This window comes from Equus przewalskii, chromosome 18 (assembly GCF_037783145.1).
Source record: "Equus przewalskii isolate Varuska chromosome 18, EquPr2, whole genome shotgun sequence".
Taxonomy (NCBI): domain Eukaryota; kingdom Metazoa; phylum Chordata; class Mammalia; order Perissodactyla; family Equidae; genus Equus; species Equus przewalskii.
The window spans coordinates 7,732,978-7,748,709 of NC_091848.1; the positions used below are offsets into that span (position 1 = coordinate 7,732,978).

The window sequence follows — 15,732 nt, forward strand, 5'->3', positions numbered from 1 at the left end:
CTTATGTATCAAATAGCGACAGTGGTTTATAAAAGAAGCTGAAACATCACATGGAGGGCAAATGAGTAGTTAATGCCAGGTATTTGAGAGAGTAATTTCACAACTTACGTGCTTTATGATTTTTGAGCCATATGACTCCATTACTACATAAAACTGAATTTTAAAAAGTATACCTCAAGGCAGATTGAAACATGAGTTTGGAATTGAGCAGAAAAACGCATGGGAGATATGGACATGGATAGTTGATCTCATCAAGAGCATACTTGAAACCAAGAAAATGGATAAGATCGTCAAGAGAGAAAATGCAGAAAGAGACCAGTAGAAGACTATTAGTTGAAAATACCAACATATTTGGAGCAAATGATTTCTAAAAAGAAAGCTCTATCAGGATTTTATCGTGTGGTGTCATGCAGTTTTAAGAGCAAGTGTAAGTACATCTATATCTACGTTCTACAGTTAATGCCATAAAATAATCTTTATCCTATACATAGCAATTACAGTTATGCAGAATTGTGGGTCAGGCTTTTTTCATGTGATAAGACAGACACTTCTCCAAGAAAGAAAATATAGAAGTTAAATTGAAGTCATCAAACATAGTTCTATTTATCCCATCTGATGAATCCCTCAATTTTTTAGTACACATTGAAAAGTAGATATAGGAATACATATACACAAAAAGTTAAGTGCAGAACTAAATGAATTTTCAAAAAGTGAATTCACCTTTGGGACTAATAACCTGATCAAGAAAAAGAATGTTACCGCACACGAAAACCATGATTGTGCCCCTCCAGTCACTCTAACTCTCTTGACTTCGATCACCATCAATTGGTTTTGCCTCCCTTTTATTCCTCATGTATGTGGCATCACATTGCATGTTTACAGACTTCAGTTTTTGAGAAACACATACATCTGTGTAACTGCCACCAAAATAAAGATACAGATCAATTCCATCATCCCAAAATATTTCTCTGTGCTCCATTGTAGCCAACCCCTTCCCCCACCTCCTGTTCCTGACCATTCTGTTCTGTCTTCTGTCTCAAAGTTTTCCCTTTACAGAGTTTCAAAAAAAATGAATAATTATGGACTATGTGTCCTTCGAGTTTGTCTTCCTGCACTTAGTGTAGTGCATTAGAGTTTCTTTCATGGATTTACAGGTCTCAGTAGTTCATTTCTTTTCATGGATATATGACAGTTTATTTATCCATCTCCAAGTAGAGCTTTATTTGGTTTTCAGATTTGGCAATTACGAATAAAGCCACTGCAGCATTTGCATAAAGGTTTTTCTGCGAGCACAAGTCTTTATTTAACTTGAATAAATACATACTAATGAGATTGTTGGCTCACATGATAGATGAATACTTAACTTTTTAAGAATTCCAAACTGCTTTCCAAAGTGACTATACCGTTTTGCCTTCCCAACAATGTTTAAGAGGTGCGGCTGCTCTGGAACCTTGTCAGCATTCGATAAATGTCAGTTTTTAATTTTATTTTAGCCATTCTAGTGTGTGTAGTGGTATCCCATTATGGTTTAATTGCATTCACTAATGACTAATGATGTTGGACATCTTGTCAAGTGCTTATTTGCCGTCTATATACATTATTTGGTGAAATGTTACTAAAGTCTTTGTCCATTTTTTGATTCATTTATTTTCTTGTTATTATGTTTTCAGAGTTCTTTATATATATTTGGATTAATGGTCTCTATCAGATACATGACTTCTAAATATTTTCTCTCAGTCTGTCACTTGTCTTTTCTTCTTTGCACAGTATTTTTGGCAGTGCAGAAGTTTTTATATTTTATAAAAAGAAATTTATCAATTTTTTCTGTGTTATGTTGTGTTTCTGATGTCATATCAAACAAATATTTGACTAATCCAAGGTGACAAAACATTTTCCTATATTTTCTTCTAGATGTATAATTCTTATATCCTTTCCGTTTAGGTCCATAAACTATTTTGAGTTAATTTCTGTATATGGTGCAAGAGATGGCTTGAGGTCTATTCTTTTACAAATGGTTGACCAAGTATTCCATAATCATTTGTTGAAAAGACTGTCATTTTGCTATGAGTTGCATTCCACCTAAATAAAAAAAATTAATTGACTCTTTATGTGTGGGCCTACTTATTTGCACTTTTTCACATTAGTCCTTTATACACTTTCCTGTACATGTGTACATACCGTTATATAAGTCACACAGACTTTCTCCACAGAAGATGTAAAAATGGCCAATAAGCATCTGAAAAGATGCTCAACATCATTCATCATTTGGGAAATGCAAATCAAGACCACAATGAGATATAACTTCACACCCACAAAGATGACTACAACCAAAAAGATAGATAATATCAAGTGTTAGTGAGCTTGTGGAGAAATTGAAACCTTCATACACTGCTAGTGGGAATGTAAAATAGTGCAACTACTTTGGAAAACAGTTTTGAAGTTTCTCAAAATGCTAAACATGGAGTTACCATATCACCTAGCAATTCCATTCCTAGATATACACCTAGGAGGAATGAAAATATATGTCTTGTACACAAACCTGTATGCACTTACTACAGTAGCATTATTCGCAATAGCTAAAAAGTGGAACTAATCTACATGTTTATCAATCGAAGAATGGATCAACAAATGTGGTATATCCATACAATGGAGTATTATTCAGTAACAAAAGGGAATGAATGAATTACTAATACATGTTACAATATAAATGAACCTTGGAAACATTATGCTAAGTGAAAGAATCCAGTCACAAAAGATCATACACCGTCTGATTCCATTTATATAAAATGTACAGAATGGACAAAACTGTAGACAGAAAGTAGATTAGTGGTTGCCAAAGGCTGGAGGGAGGGTAGAATGAGGTGTGGCTGCTAATGGGTTTGGAGTATTTAGGGGGGTGATGAAAACAATCTAAAAGTAGATACTGGTGATGTTTGCACAACTCTGTGAATATATTAAAAACCACTGACTATGCACTTTAAAAAACAAATTTTATGTTATGTCAATGGTATCTCAATAAAGCTGTTATAAAATGTATTAACATTTGCAAAAGTGATATAAACCGAGGCTGGCCCCATGGCCTAGTTCTGCTTCAGTGACTCAGGTTCATGGGTTCAGATCCTGGGCGCAGACCTATGGCTCTTGTCAGCCACGGTGTGGCAGTGACCCACATATAAAATAGCGGAAGATTGGCACAGATGTTAGCTCAGAGCTAATCTTCCTCAGCAAAAAAAAAGGAAATAAAAGAAATTCATACAAACTGAAAATCAATAGACTCAAATTTACTATCAATATTCTGTCAATCTCCCATTTACCCTGTAAGAAATGTAAACATTTCATCTGAGAAAATAAGAGATTTATTATGAATCCCTCTTTATACTTTCTCCTAGGCATAAACAAATGTGTTTATTCAAAGGCAGAATAACTTGCTTGTTGATATGTAAATTTTTTTTTTCATCTGTTTCAGGTCCTGAAGGCCACTCAGCTTTAGCTGACACAGGAGTCTGCTTTGTGTCTTCAGCAGTATGGTTCCTTCCATTGGTTCTCTGCACTGATGTCTCTGCCTAGAAGCCCAGCATTGAGTCTCCTTTCAATTTCAGTGGGCACAATGAGACAGTTTCACCCCCTAAGAACTAAAAGAATCTCAGGAGTGCAAGCTCATCTTCTCTTTCCATGTCTACAGCTCCCCATCCGTCTTGTTGGCCTTATACTGAAAATCAATTTCCTCGTAAAATTCCCACGGGATAGGGAGTCAAGAATTCTTCATTCTCATCCCATAGTATAAAATGTCCTTGTCTTCACTCTGGGCTTTTATGCACTATAGTTGGGAGACCAGTGCATAAGATTACCATTTTCTTCTTTTTTTTTACCTTTTTACTGGCAATTTTCTGGATGCAGAAAACAGTAAGACATCTATATTTCATCCTTTATATCTTATTCTCTTCTTGTCTAATTCTAGACAAAGAATAAGCTTTATTGATTGATTTATCTTCTCTCTCATTAAATCCTCAAGAACGTAATAAAGTTTTGAAATTCATTCTTCTTCTTCTTCTTCTTTTTTAGTACTTATTCAACACATTATTAGCACCCACAATATTAGCACCAACAGTGGAATAGCACCCACAATTAGCACCCATCAGTACACATAATGTCTACTGATTTAGATATTGGACACTGGAAGAAGGAAGGCAACCAGTTCTTTGGCCTCAAAAGCCCATAATCTAGTTATAAAATATAAGTAGCCAATTTTAATTTCAAGTTAATGTAATACAGGAAATACTATGAGAACCTGGAGGAAGAGAGAATTAATTTTGTTTTGAGGAGTTAGAAAGTCATACCCATTAATTTGACAGAAGTTTAGCTATTTTATGATAACAGAGGTTTTTTGAGAGAACAAGGCAGAAAGAACCAGCCTTCTAGGTAGCGAGGGTAGGAAGAAACAAAATGAGTGTGAGAGACTAAGTTAAAAGTAAACCTCTTTACCAAAAAATAAGGTATATCTGGCCCTGGGAGAAGTTGCTTTGACAGCCTGAAGTTCCCCAAGGTAAGTCAGTTCTTCCTTGCCCAGAAAGGGAAAGTCGACGTGTCAGTTAGAGACATTATAAGGTTAAACAGCAGTGGCATAGAGCAGAGGCATAGATGGCATCAGGTTGTTTAGGAGTGACGAGTATAGGAATCTCACTTTTATGTGGACAGCTACAATTAACATATCATTCCCTTTTTAAATGTATATCTAGAAGCCTTCACATTCTTGTATATGAAATATGACATTGAAAACTAAATACAATTCCTATAGTGATAATCACATTGCACCAATTAGCTTTATATTTAATGCTAACATATTTTAACTAATTTCATCATAGAGACCAAAATTTCTAGTTGCAAATTGACTTAGGCCCCACAAAAAGTATTGTCAATTAAAAGCTTGACCAGGACAGACAAGATCTCCAATTGTTTGCTGTCATAATGAAAGTTGATGCCTTTTATATAAATAATTTGTTTTCTTTTTCCTAGGAAATGGAATTAACGAAATAAGACTAAGCCTACAATTGGTAAAAAAGCAAGTCACTCGTACTATCCCAGAGAAGAGGTGTTTGCTATTTTTGTGATTTGGAGAGTCTTTTTATTTTCTGTTCTCAAAAATGATTACGGAGTGGTCTTGTTCTTGTCCTGGTCCATTGTAGTTACAGCGCGACCTTATCTGATGTCAGCGTTCTGTGAAAATGTTTTTTTTCAACAGAAAATCATCATGGCCTGATAAAGTCAAGCCAGCTCCAAGCTGACAGTGCTCAATGATTAACTTTTTTCTTTCCCAACAACAAACAGTAGATATGCTTTCATATACTTCTTTGTGCACTTCTGTGAGAGCATCTCAAGGTGGAACTATGGGTCAGAGGGAATATAGAAACTTAATTTTACTGAATACTGCATGATTGTCCTTCAAAAATGGTGGCACTCATTTATAATCCCATCTGTAGTGACTATGGATTCCTTGGCAGCACCTGGTTTTCTAATTTATAATCTGTCAATTCCCCTCAATTGCTATAATATTTCTTGGAAGAAAACTTAATTTATTATTATTATTATTATCATTTGTTGTTACTACCATCAGGTCAATTCTGACTCCTAGCGATCCTGTGTATAGCACAGTGGAACCCTGCCTAGTCTTTCTTTGCCATCCTCTCACCTTCTGGTGCTGTATCAGACAATGCTGCACTGCTAGTAGGGTTTTCATGCCTACTTTCTTTTGAGAGTGGTTGGCCAGGTTCTTCTTCCTAGTCTGTCTTAGTCTGGTAGCTCTGCTGAAACCTGTCCACCTGGGTGATCCTGCTCGTATTTGAGATACTGGAGACATAGCTTTCAGTAACACACAGCTGCCACAGTGTAGCAACCAACAGATACTGTGGAGTGGTTCCCTGATGGGGAAACAAGCCTGGGCCACAGCAGTGAAAGCACCGAATCTTAATCACTAGACCACCAGCGCTGGCTATTATTATCGTTACTAACGTCATTATTATCATTATTAGTTTTCACTGGTCCTCTTATTCTGAGTTATGAATTATCTTAAATATTCCATCATAACAATATTCTAATTGTTTTCTTTAAAATTTTTTTTTTTACCTTTTGACCCACTTCACCCATTTCTCCCACACTGCCTCCCACCAACCCACTTCTGGCAACTACCAATTTATTCTCGGCACCTATGAGCTTGTCTTTTTTGGTTTTTGGGGTTTTTTTAGATATCCCATATAAGAGAGAGCATACGGTATTGGTCTTTCTCTGTCTGACTTATTACACTTAGCATAATGCCCTTAAGGTCCATCCACGTTGTCACAATGGCAAGATTTCATTCTTTGTATGGCTGGATATAATATTACATTGTGTATATATATGTGTGTATATACACACCACAATTTATCCATTCACCCATTGATGCACACAGTTTTTTTTTCCATATCTTGACTATTGTAAATAATGCTGCAATGAACATAGGGGTGCACATATCTTTTCAGGTTAGTGCTCTCATTTTCATTGGATAAATACCCAGAAGTAGAATTGCTAGATTATACGGTAGTTCTATTTGTAACTTTTTGAAGAACATCAATACTGTTTTCCATAGTGGCTGCATCAATTTACAACCCCACTAACAGTGCACAAGTCTTTACTGTTCTCCACACCCTCTCCAACACTTGTTATTTCCTGTCTTTTTGATAATAGCCATCATCCTCATTGTTGTTGTTTTTCTAAATCCTTGTATTCTGAGTTATGAATTGTCTCGAATATTCCATTATAACAATATTCGAACTTTTTAATTACAAAAGAATTATACTAAGTTACAGATAATAGTTGATAAAGTAAATTCAAAGCAACTTAAGTGTTAAAAAATATCAGTGAGGGGCCGGCCTGGTGGCGCAGTGGTTAATTTCCCACGTTCTGCTTCAGCAGCCCAGGGTTCGCTGGTTAGGATCCTGGGTGCAGACATGGCACCACTTGGCACGCCATGCTGTGGTAGGCATCCCACATATAAAGTAGAGGAAGATGGGCAGGGATGTTAGCTCAGGGCCAGTCTTCCTCAGCAAAAAAGAGGAGGACTGGCAGTAGTTAGCGCAGGGCTATTCTTCCTCAAAAAAACCCACAAAAAACAGTGAGTACTATTTTAGACCATGATTTAGAGAGTCCTCCAACCTAAATGAATGTGCTAGGATGATTTATTCAACTAACTAAATAGAATAGACAGCAATATTTTTTCTTCTATATATAAAGCAAACCTAGGAAAAGAAATTTGGATTTCTACCCTGGACTGAATATTTATGTTCCCTTCAAAATCACACATTGAACCCCTAATCCCCAATATAAGGGTATTTGGAGGTAATGCCTTTGGGAGGTAATTAGGTCATGAGGGTGGAGCACTCATGCATGGGATTAGTGCCCTATAAGAATAGACGTGAGAGAACTTGTGTCCTTTCTCTTTGCTCTCTGCATGTGCGGATACAATGAGGAGATGGCTCTCTGCAGGTTAGAAAGAGGGCCCTCACCAGACACCAAACCTGCTGGTTTGAGATCAATCTTTATCTCAAGTTCTTGATCTCAAACTTCTCAGCCTTCAGAACTACAAGAAATAAATATTTATTATTCAAGCCAGTCTATGGTAATTTGTTACAGCAACCCAAACTAAGACAATTTCCTTTTGTAAAATAAAGAAAACATACATTGTATATACTTATGTACATTTATTTTCTCTTTTGTAATGAAATGTACATACGAAGAAATAATTAAATCTGATGACAAATGTTGGTGCATAACTTAAATCTACTAAGCATTAAAGAAAATATTGTATGTACAATTGCACAAAAATTTCACTTAATTTAAAAAATTACTTGTTTTAATTTTTGCTTAGTTATACACAAATATATTTAGTAACTAGTTTACAGTTTTATCTGATACTTAGCAAGGGTAACTAGAACTATTTAAATCCTACTAAATATGTTTAGAAAATTGAATCCAGGCTACATTAATATAATAAAATTAGTATTAATATTGAGGTATACTGTTCAATAACTTTAGATAGGTGTTATGAATATCATATTTTACACAATATAAGAAACCAATTAAGAGGGAAAATTATAAGTACAGACAAACTTAGGTTCCACTGTTAATATCCCTTTTACAACAGGAATTGATGATGATCTTCATGACCACTTGATTTCTATTGGTTCATCTAGAGTAAAATTGTTCGGTCTCAGATCAATATTTAATATCTAAAAAAATGAAAAACAGTAATTAATTTTTTAATCATAACCATGGTTTTTTGAAATAAAGACTGTGTCCATAAATAAATGTTCTCTAAGTAAAAAGTATATACTTTTCTTTTCTTTTTCATTTTGACGAATTTTTATTCCAGAGAGTCCACAATCATTTCAGCAATAATCTCACTCAATCCAGCCATTATACAGAGGACAATGTACTCCAGAGAGGTAGAATGGTCATTAAAAGACAGTGGAATATCAAGTCTATTAATCAATTAACTTAATTTATATTACTTCACTCTTTCTCCATGACTCCTAAATATGAAGTTGCTCATAATTGCACTATATAAATCTCTATGCTTCCCACCCTCAAATATTATCCAGTCATTTATACACAAATTTAGATTAAAAATGTTTTCTTTTATGTCAGTTTCAAAGGGTTTTAGGATACTGAATTTATTATCAATGATTTCAATTTTGTGAGTATGACTTTCTTTCACTGGAGAGAATTTTGATTGGACCATACAGGGACTAATTATGGAGGTGACCAATTAAGCAGCTGTAGTCAATCATCTGTAATATTTTTATGATATGATGATTTCATTAGACTTTACCATTACTGCATTTTCTACAATATGCTCAGAAGACTCTCTGTGCCTTAGCTCAGAAAGTTTGTATTCAATCATCAAAGATGCAATATAAGAGGAAGAGAATCAATACTCCTTTACTCCTTACTGAATACCAGGCACTCTCCTTGGGACTTTATAAAATCTATTCTTCACTAAAGCACAGCATCTTAGGATTTATTTCCCATATTTCATAGCAGAAAATTTTAAAAGGTAAAACAAATCATTTTCTTAATATCCATTAGCCAGATTTGAAACTGACCCATCTTACACCAAAATATAACCTAATTCCTTTATACCAAAACTGAAAGGCAACAAGTACATCACACAGCTTCTACTACCTGCACAAAAGGCAACTTGGCGTAATTGTTACTAGGAATGTTTTAAAATTTGTATGGATAGAGTAACTAAACCATTCTTTACACACAATTCCCACACTCACAGAGAAGGGCAACCAGGAGAGAGAAGGAAATTGGCCACTCTCTCCTTTTTCCATATATCTATAAAGGCTTGTACAACAGTAAGTGCTCATGAATATTTCTTTTATTTAAATGCACAGAGAAGGAACTGCTCCATTGTTAATAGTTAAAATTAATATTTTCTTTTTGAATCATTGATGTAATAAAAAATTGTAAAAAAATTTTTCTTAATACTTAAAATTCTTTGTGAATGTGTTTGAAAGCAGTGGAACAAACTTTTCCTTACAAATGGTGTGTTTTTATGCCAAGTATTTGGTCAAAATGAGCTTGAAATAATACTTGATATGTTAAAATATCTTATTTGATGTTGTTCATCTGACTATATTTATTTTTGTAATAAAAACTGTGAGCTTTATTCTTTACCATTGTAGTAGTAAGTAAAGAGCAAGAAAATATATAAGGCAAGCTATCCTTCTTTGATCTGATTGAACAACGGGCAGTTCAAAAAAACTAACTGATTTCTAATTGTTATTGATAACAATTGACTATTCCTGGGGAATTAATTTTCCTTTTAGGGACTCAGTTTCTTGGTTTGCCATATAAGACCACTGGACTAAATCAGTGATTCCTTTACTTTGGAGTTTTATAAACCAGTAAAATTTTAAAAAGAAGAAAAATGGGGGTTAGACACTGGGTTATCAGCTATTACTTTACAGGGAATGACATTAAATATACAAAACTCTAATTTCCCACCCTTAATATAACTCAAAGAAATAAAAATATTTTAATGCCAAAGAAGCAATTAAGACTTAGTTCTATCTTAATGGGGAATCCCACTTGCCTACAGAATAGCAGTAACAAAAGGACAGGTGTTAAATTTCAACTGGATGAAATGGTCTCTCAGGTGCTGTTCAACTCTCACATCCTATAAAATCCATGAGGACCTAAGACTGTCCAAAACACAATTATTATATTTTTAGGTTGAAGTCAGTCAAACAACTATTTTGTAAATTAAATTCATCTGAAGTGATTGGTTGATTAATAGCTAGTTGCTTTCATTCAACACAAATAGGTATGTGCACAAACACCTACAGTGCAAGCAGTGCAGACAGACGTAGCCTTAAACTTGGATCAAACACAACAATTGTTTTCTAGAATACACCTTTTTTGAAATCCACCTTTACAGGACATAGTTTCACAGAATTTAGGATTGGAAGGAGCTCAAGAGATTGTTTACTTGCATATTCTTATTTAATTGGAAAGAAAAAGAGGGTCTAAAGTTATTTGTTCAAAGTAAGAAGCTAATAACTGGCAGCAACGGGACTTTAACATAAGAATCCTGACTCTTGGTTTAATGTGGGAATCATGTCCTCATCACCTGTATGTCAAATATTCATGGGTGCTAATAGATAGCTCTATTAATTTTGCAAGAATTTTCAAATATATTTTATCTGACATATTACATGCTTAAATGTAGATATTTTATTTTTGAAAAACAATAAATGTTGAGGCACTTCACCATATAGGGATAACAATGATTTAGAAGTTTAATGTAAATTTAATCTTGCTTTGATTATGTCTGGATAACTATAAAGTGGATGCCATTAGGTTGATTTGTATAACAAGTTACTAGAGATGATAATATGGGAATACATATGGAAGTTTAATTAAAATGAATAAACAAGGAAGGTCATAGCTGACCCGTAATTATGTTTCTTCAGGGCTGAGAAATATAAGACGTCCATGTAGAAGTTTTGAATAGCTCCATTTAAAAAAATATTTTCTTAGGTCACTTACCTCTTTGTCTGCTTCTTGCGTAAACTGAAGACTGTATGTATTTTCATCATATGTGAGATGAACCTGCTGAACAGGAGTCTTTCCTTTCCCCCATATGTTGATGATCCCAAGCCTCATTTCGCTTCTGTTTATGTAACCATTTTTCAATACAGTGCTTGTCAAGGTGGTCTATAAAGACAAAGAAAAAGAAGTACTTTAAACCCCTCATTTGTGCAAACAATTAAATCTTTAAAAAATATATTTCTGTTAACCAAAATGTATTTCATAGTATAGCAAATTATTTATTTACATATTTGAAATGAGGTATGTCATATAATAAATAAAAAATATGTAAGTATAAAATATGGCATAAAACATCACATATTATTTAACACAATTGCATGTAAATGATCTGACATGAATACATACGTGATTATAATTAAATTGTATCAAGAAATACAGGTCTCTTTCATAGGTGTCTGCAGAGAAAAAAAAGGTGACATATTTATATTTCCAGTAAATATTAATATATTTTGCTTCTCTTTCCCAGTCTGAAGGGTACCAAATACCATCAATGCATATCCGATTTTTCTCTAAGTTTATTTAAATTGTCCAAACACAGTCCAAGGATCACTGAAATATGAAGGATGAGTCACCAGAAAGGGGCCTAGAAGGAGAGGGTATTTGGTGTGTATGTGTCTGTGTGTGTAGAAGTCAACACTAAAGCAGTGACAGGCCTGATACCACCTTAACACAGCTCCGGGAGGGTGGAGGAAGTACAAGAATAAACAGAATTGGGTGGTGACGGTGGTGTTCACTTACTGGCCACCTCAATGATTGACAATAATAAAATATAAAGGAAAATGAACACAGTGGTAACTTATCCTAGAGTCATTTGAGGAAAAATACTCATTTTTTAGAGATTATTACAGGTCAACTGAAATCAAATCGATAAAACACACGGTTTATATCCATCTCTTTATCTAACATATGATCTCGACATATTTAAAATAAATTCTAAAAATAATTTTACAGTCAGAATTCATTAAGTGCTTACCATTTGTAAATTCTAAGTACTTTATCACACTGCTTTAAGAGATATGTTTTACTATTATTCTCACTGTATAGAAGAGAAAGTGAGTCCCAGAGAAGTTAAATAAATGGCCAAAAGTGAAACATCTAATTATTATCAAGGTCTGGAATCAAGTCCAGTTTTTCCTGACTTCTAGATTGTGTTCAGATGTAAGACCACACCATCATGCATGAGACAGAAAGTAAAAGTAGACTCAAATGCATGATTGAAACAAGCGTTAGGAAAAGCAACAAATTTTAATTCCCTTTTCCACTTATACATGCCAGCATTGTATTTGTTAATCCTCTGAAAAATTGCTTAATTTTCAATTAATGTTGCCTATGCTAAAATTAAATGATATCCTGCCTAAAACTTTTTTCTCTTTCTATACTCAAGTATGCATGGCTTACTTAAAATGCATTTTGAGGCAAAATATTTTAGTTTTAATTTTTAAATATACAATGATAGCTTAAGTTTTTCAGAGCAATTTTTCAAATATAGGACTATGAGATAAATGGAAACAAAAGTGACAGCTATTAGGCTATGAGCAGTTTTGTTGTTTTTAATGAATAAGAGAAAGATACCACATATGATCTTGGTCAAGGGTCCACATATACCTATTTCATTAAGATAAGTAAGACAAGTTAACATTTTACTAAGCCACAACTTTATTAGCCAGAATGGTCAAAATTTACTTAATTTATACAAGTTTCAAGAGAAGTTTATTTTGATTTATCTTTGATTTTCTTTGAGAGAAGAAAGAATATGGCAGCAAATAATAATATTCCACACAATTTGAATGTATTTAAAGGAGGAAATCATTTAGATGAGTACCTATCAACTAGATTGACCAGCTTGCTGGGAGAGAAAACTTCTTTGGAGATTCTAATCTAATAAACCCAGAGACTCTAAGCATTTGCTGTGTATTGCTGTTGCTGTTTACTCAAGAAATTTCAGGGGATTATTTGAAATCTTTGTACTTAATAGTGACAAATATAATAAGATTATGAAATATAACCCAAAAAGTAGATATAAAGGTCCTAAACAATTTTGAATGCTCGCATGAAGAGATCACAGAGAAATATCTGAATTATGCTCAGTTACTCTGCAGTGATGAAAAAAAAATCTGCAATGAACATTCAATAGGGTAAAGGTCATGCCAAGTTCTGTCATCTGTATCTCAGTTTGATAGGAAAACCTGGAGAAAAAATTTTAAGAGAAGCTTTGTCTTCCTTGCTGTTAGAATAAATTGACCCAATTTGTTAGATAGTAAGACTCAAAGATCTCAAGACAAGGATGCAAATTATGCATACCTTGAATCTACACCCCTGGGAAATTGGAGGCAAATCAAAGTGCATCTTACTGGGCCCTGGTGAGAAAGAAAGGCTGCAATCCTTGTAGAACCTCAGTTAATGTGTTAACGAAGGTCAGGCCTAAAAGCATAGGATTTTAACTAACAGCAGTTGATTTCTTCACCTTCTGAATCACAAAATACTAGGGAGAGGTTTTTTTAATTTTTAAGAGTCTTGCTTATTACCATTTGCTTCTTATATCAACTTTCTGATATACTTTATTTACTAACAGGGTCCTATTTCTTATGGTTGCAGAATATTAACCATGATTTACCTGAAAAGATGAACGATATGTCTTCGCTATTAATGAAAAAATCTCTCATCTGTGGATAAGTTATTTAAATTGCAGAGAAATACCCCAGGAGAACTTCAGCTCCATGCAGATGTTAGTTTTTAAGACTGAGGTTTGTGTCAAGAAAACGTTCAGAACTCCCAGCTAATAGAGCTGGCACTGTTAATTGCAGTCAGTAAAACTAATCCTCTGCTGGTGTCTACTTAACAGCATGATAATCACGTGGGAGCATTTTGCTCAAAGACAGAGTCCTGGACCTCTCCCCAAATTAGTGGAATTTAAATGGACCCCAGAATCTGCCTTCTTTACAAATACCCGAGGTGATACTGATAACAATGGTTGGCAGAGCACACACTGCCAAAAATTTAGCAGTTCAGCCTGGTCTGGAGGAACAATCATGGAGTAAATATTGATTTAAGTTTAAATCCTTAAACTTTTCACGTAAAAAAGTGCTGAATGTTAAAACAAAAGAATAGCCATAAAGTACAGAGACCAAATTGAGTTTTGTTGCTGGACTATCTCATGTTTTAGAAGCATCATTTATGTGTCAACATGTACACGTGGAACACTGCTTTGCAACTGAATTGACCTCATACAGACTGAGTGTGTATTACGTGATTGGCATTGGGCTAGCTTTTGGGAATACAAAGATGATCGATATACAATCCTGGCCATCATAAATCTCTTAGTTATCCAGTCATTTACCATAAGGATTATTATATTTAGGATAGGAAGAAAGTCTTTAAATGTTTGCAACTATTTTTTTAAGTTGATTCAACCATTTATTAAACTGTTTTAGCTTTGAAGAATATTATTAGCCTTTTATTCAGCTTCCATAGTACATTAATAGGCAACATAAAAGTAATGTGAGATAATATGTCATCAACTACATTTATCTACTAAATGGAACACTCACTTATAGTGTCTCCATCATCCCAAAACAGAGATCCTTGTGCTGTATGATTGTCATCTGCTGCAACGATGAGCCTCATGTAATTTTGTCGACTATAAGAAAGAAATATAACTTTACCAATCTTTAGAGAGTAGCATATGTCTTGTTATCATATGACATTCATATAATTATCCAAAGGAACACAAATAAGAATATCAATCAACGAGAATAAAAACTGTTTTAGACAAAGAAAATTAAAGGACTTTACTTTTATTACCGAGTTAATGGGAATGACGCAAACCTTAAAATACTTCATATTTAATAGAAAATATCATGCATATCTTTTGATCTCATGGGTTCACCTATTGTAACAAATTGGAAGTGGTCTCATTTATAATAATTAAAACCATATTAAGTTTATTGATATATGTATTCTTCTCTGTAGTAATCCTATCATTGACCATTAAATATGACACTAGTTTAGTAGCATTTTGTTTTAATCTCTTATGACTTAATCCTTCCTCCCATTCCCAAACGTAAATCACTGAGTTATCATTGGAAATTGTTAATAAGAATGTGGAGAGTAGCTAACAAGTTATAAGTCTTATTCTTGAAATGGACAATACCTCCTAAGTTTGTGCCTGCACAGGCCTATCTGTGAACTAAATGTCTGCTTCCTTGCTCATTGTACAAGTGCCTTGGTTTGTCAGTCTCATATTGGTAAGGAAGGCTTTCTCAGGTAAATTATGCTTAGCCATCTGCCATTTCCAATCACAAATTAAGGCTGTACTGCCATGAAAGTCTCTTAAAATATCCAGACTATGTAGAATTCAAATCTCCAGAGCTGCTTGATATTTTCCATGTAAAGATGTTAGCATTTCTTAGCATGAATGCATATATGTATTTCGGTTCATAGTCACTGGGGTAAAAGATATTTTATTAGTAACATTAAAAATCCAGTTTAACCCACAATTTTCCAACATAGTTAAAAATTGAGATTAAAAAGAGTTTTTCAACTTGTATTCTACCCTGTATATATACCTAAACCTGACATCCT

The 15,732-nt window shown here is 34.0% G+C and overlaps 1 protein-coding gene across 1 annotated transcript in view; it reads right to left on the reverse strand.

Annotated features, from left to right (window-relative positions):
* Positions 1–7,717: 7,717 nt before the first annotated feature.
* The window catches only part of SI (sucrase-isomaltase), an 84,527-nt gene continuing 76,512 nt past the window's right edge, over positions 7,718–15,732 (reverse strand). The window contains exons 44-47 of the mRNA XM_070582175.1: positions 14,700–14,788; positions 11,497–11,546; positions 11,089–11,256; positions 7,718–8,258 (exon numbers count right to left, since the gene is read on the reverse strand). Of these exons, the coding sequence (XP_070438276.1) occupies positions 8,190–8,258; positions 11,089–11,256; positions 11,497–11,546; positions 14,700–14,788 (376 nt within the window). The 3' untranslated portion in view covers positions 7,718–8,189. The remainder of the gene's footprint in view (positions 8,259–11,088; positions 11,257–11,496; positions 11,547–14,699; positions 14,789–15,732) is intronic.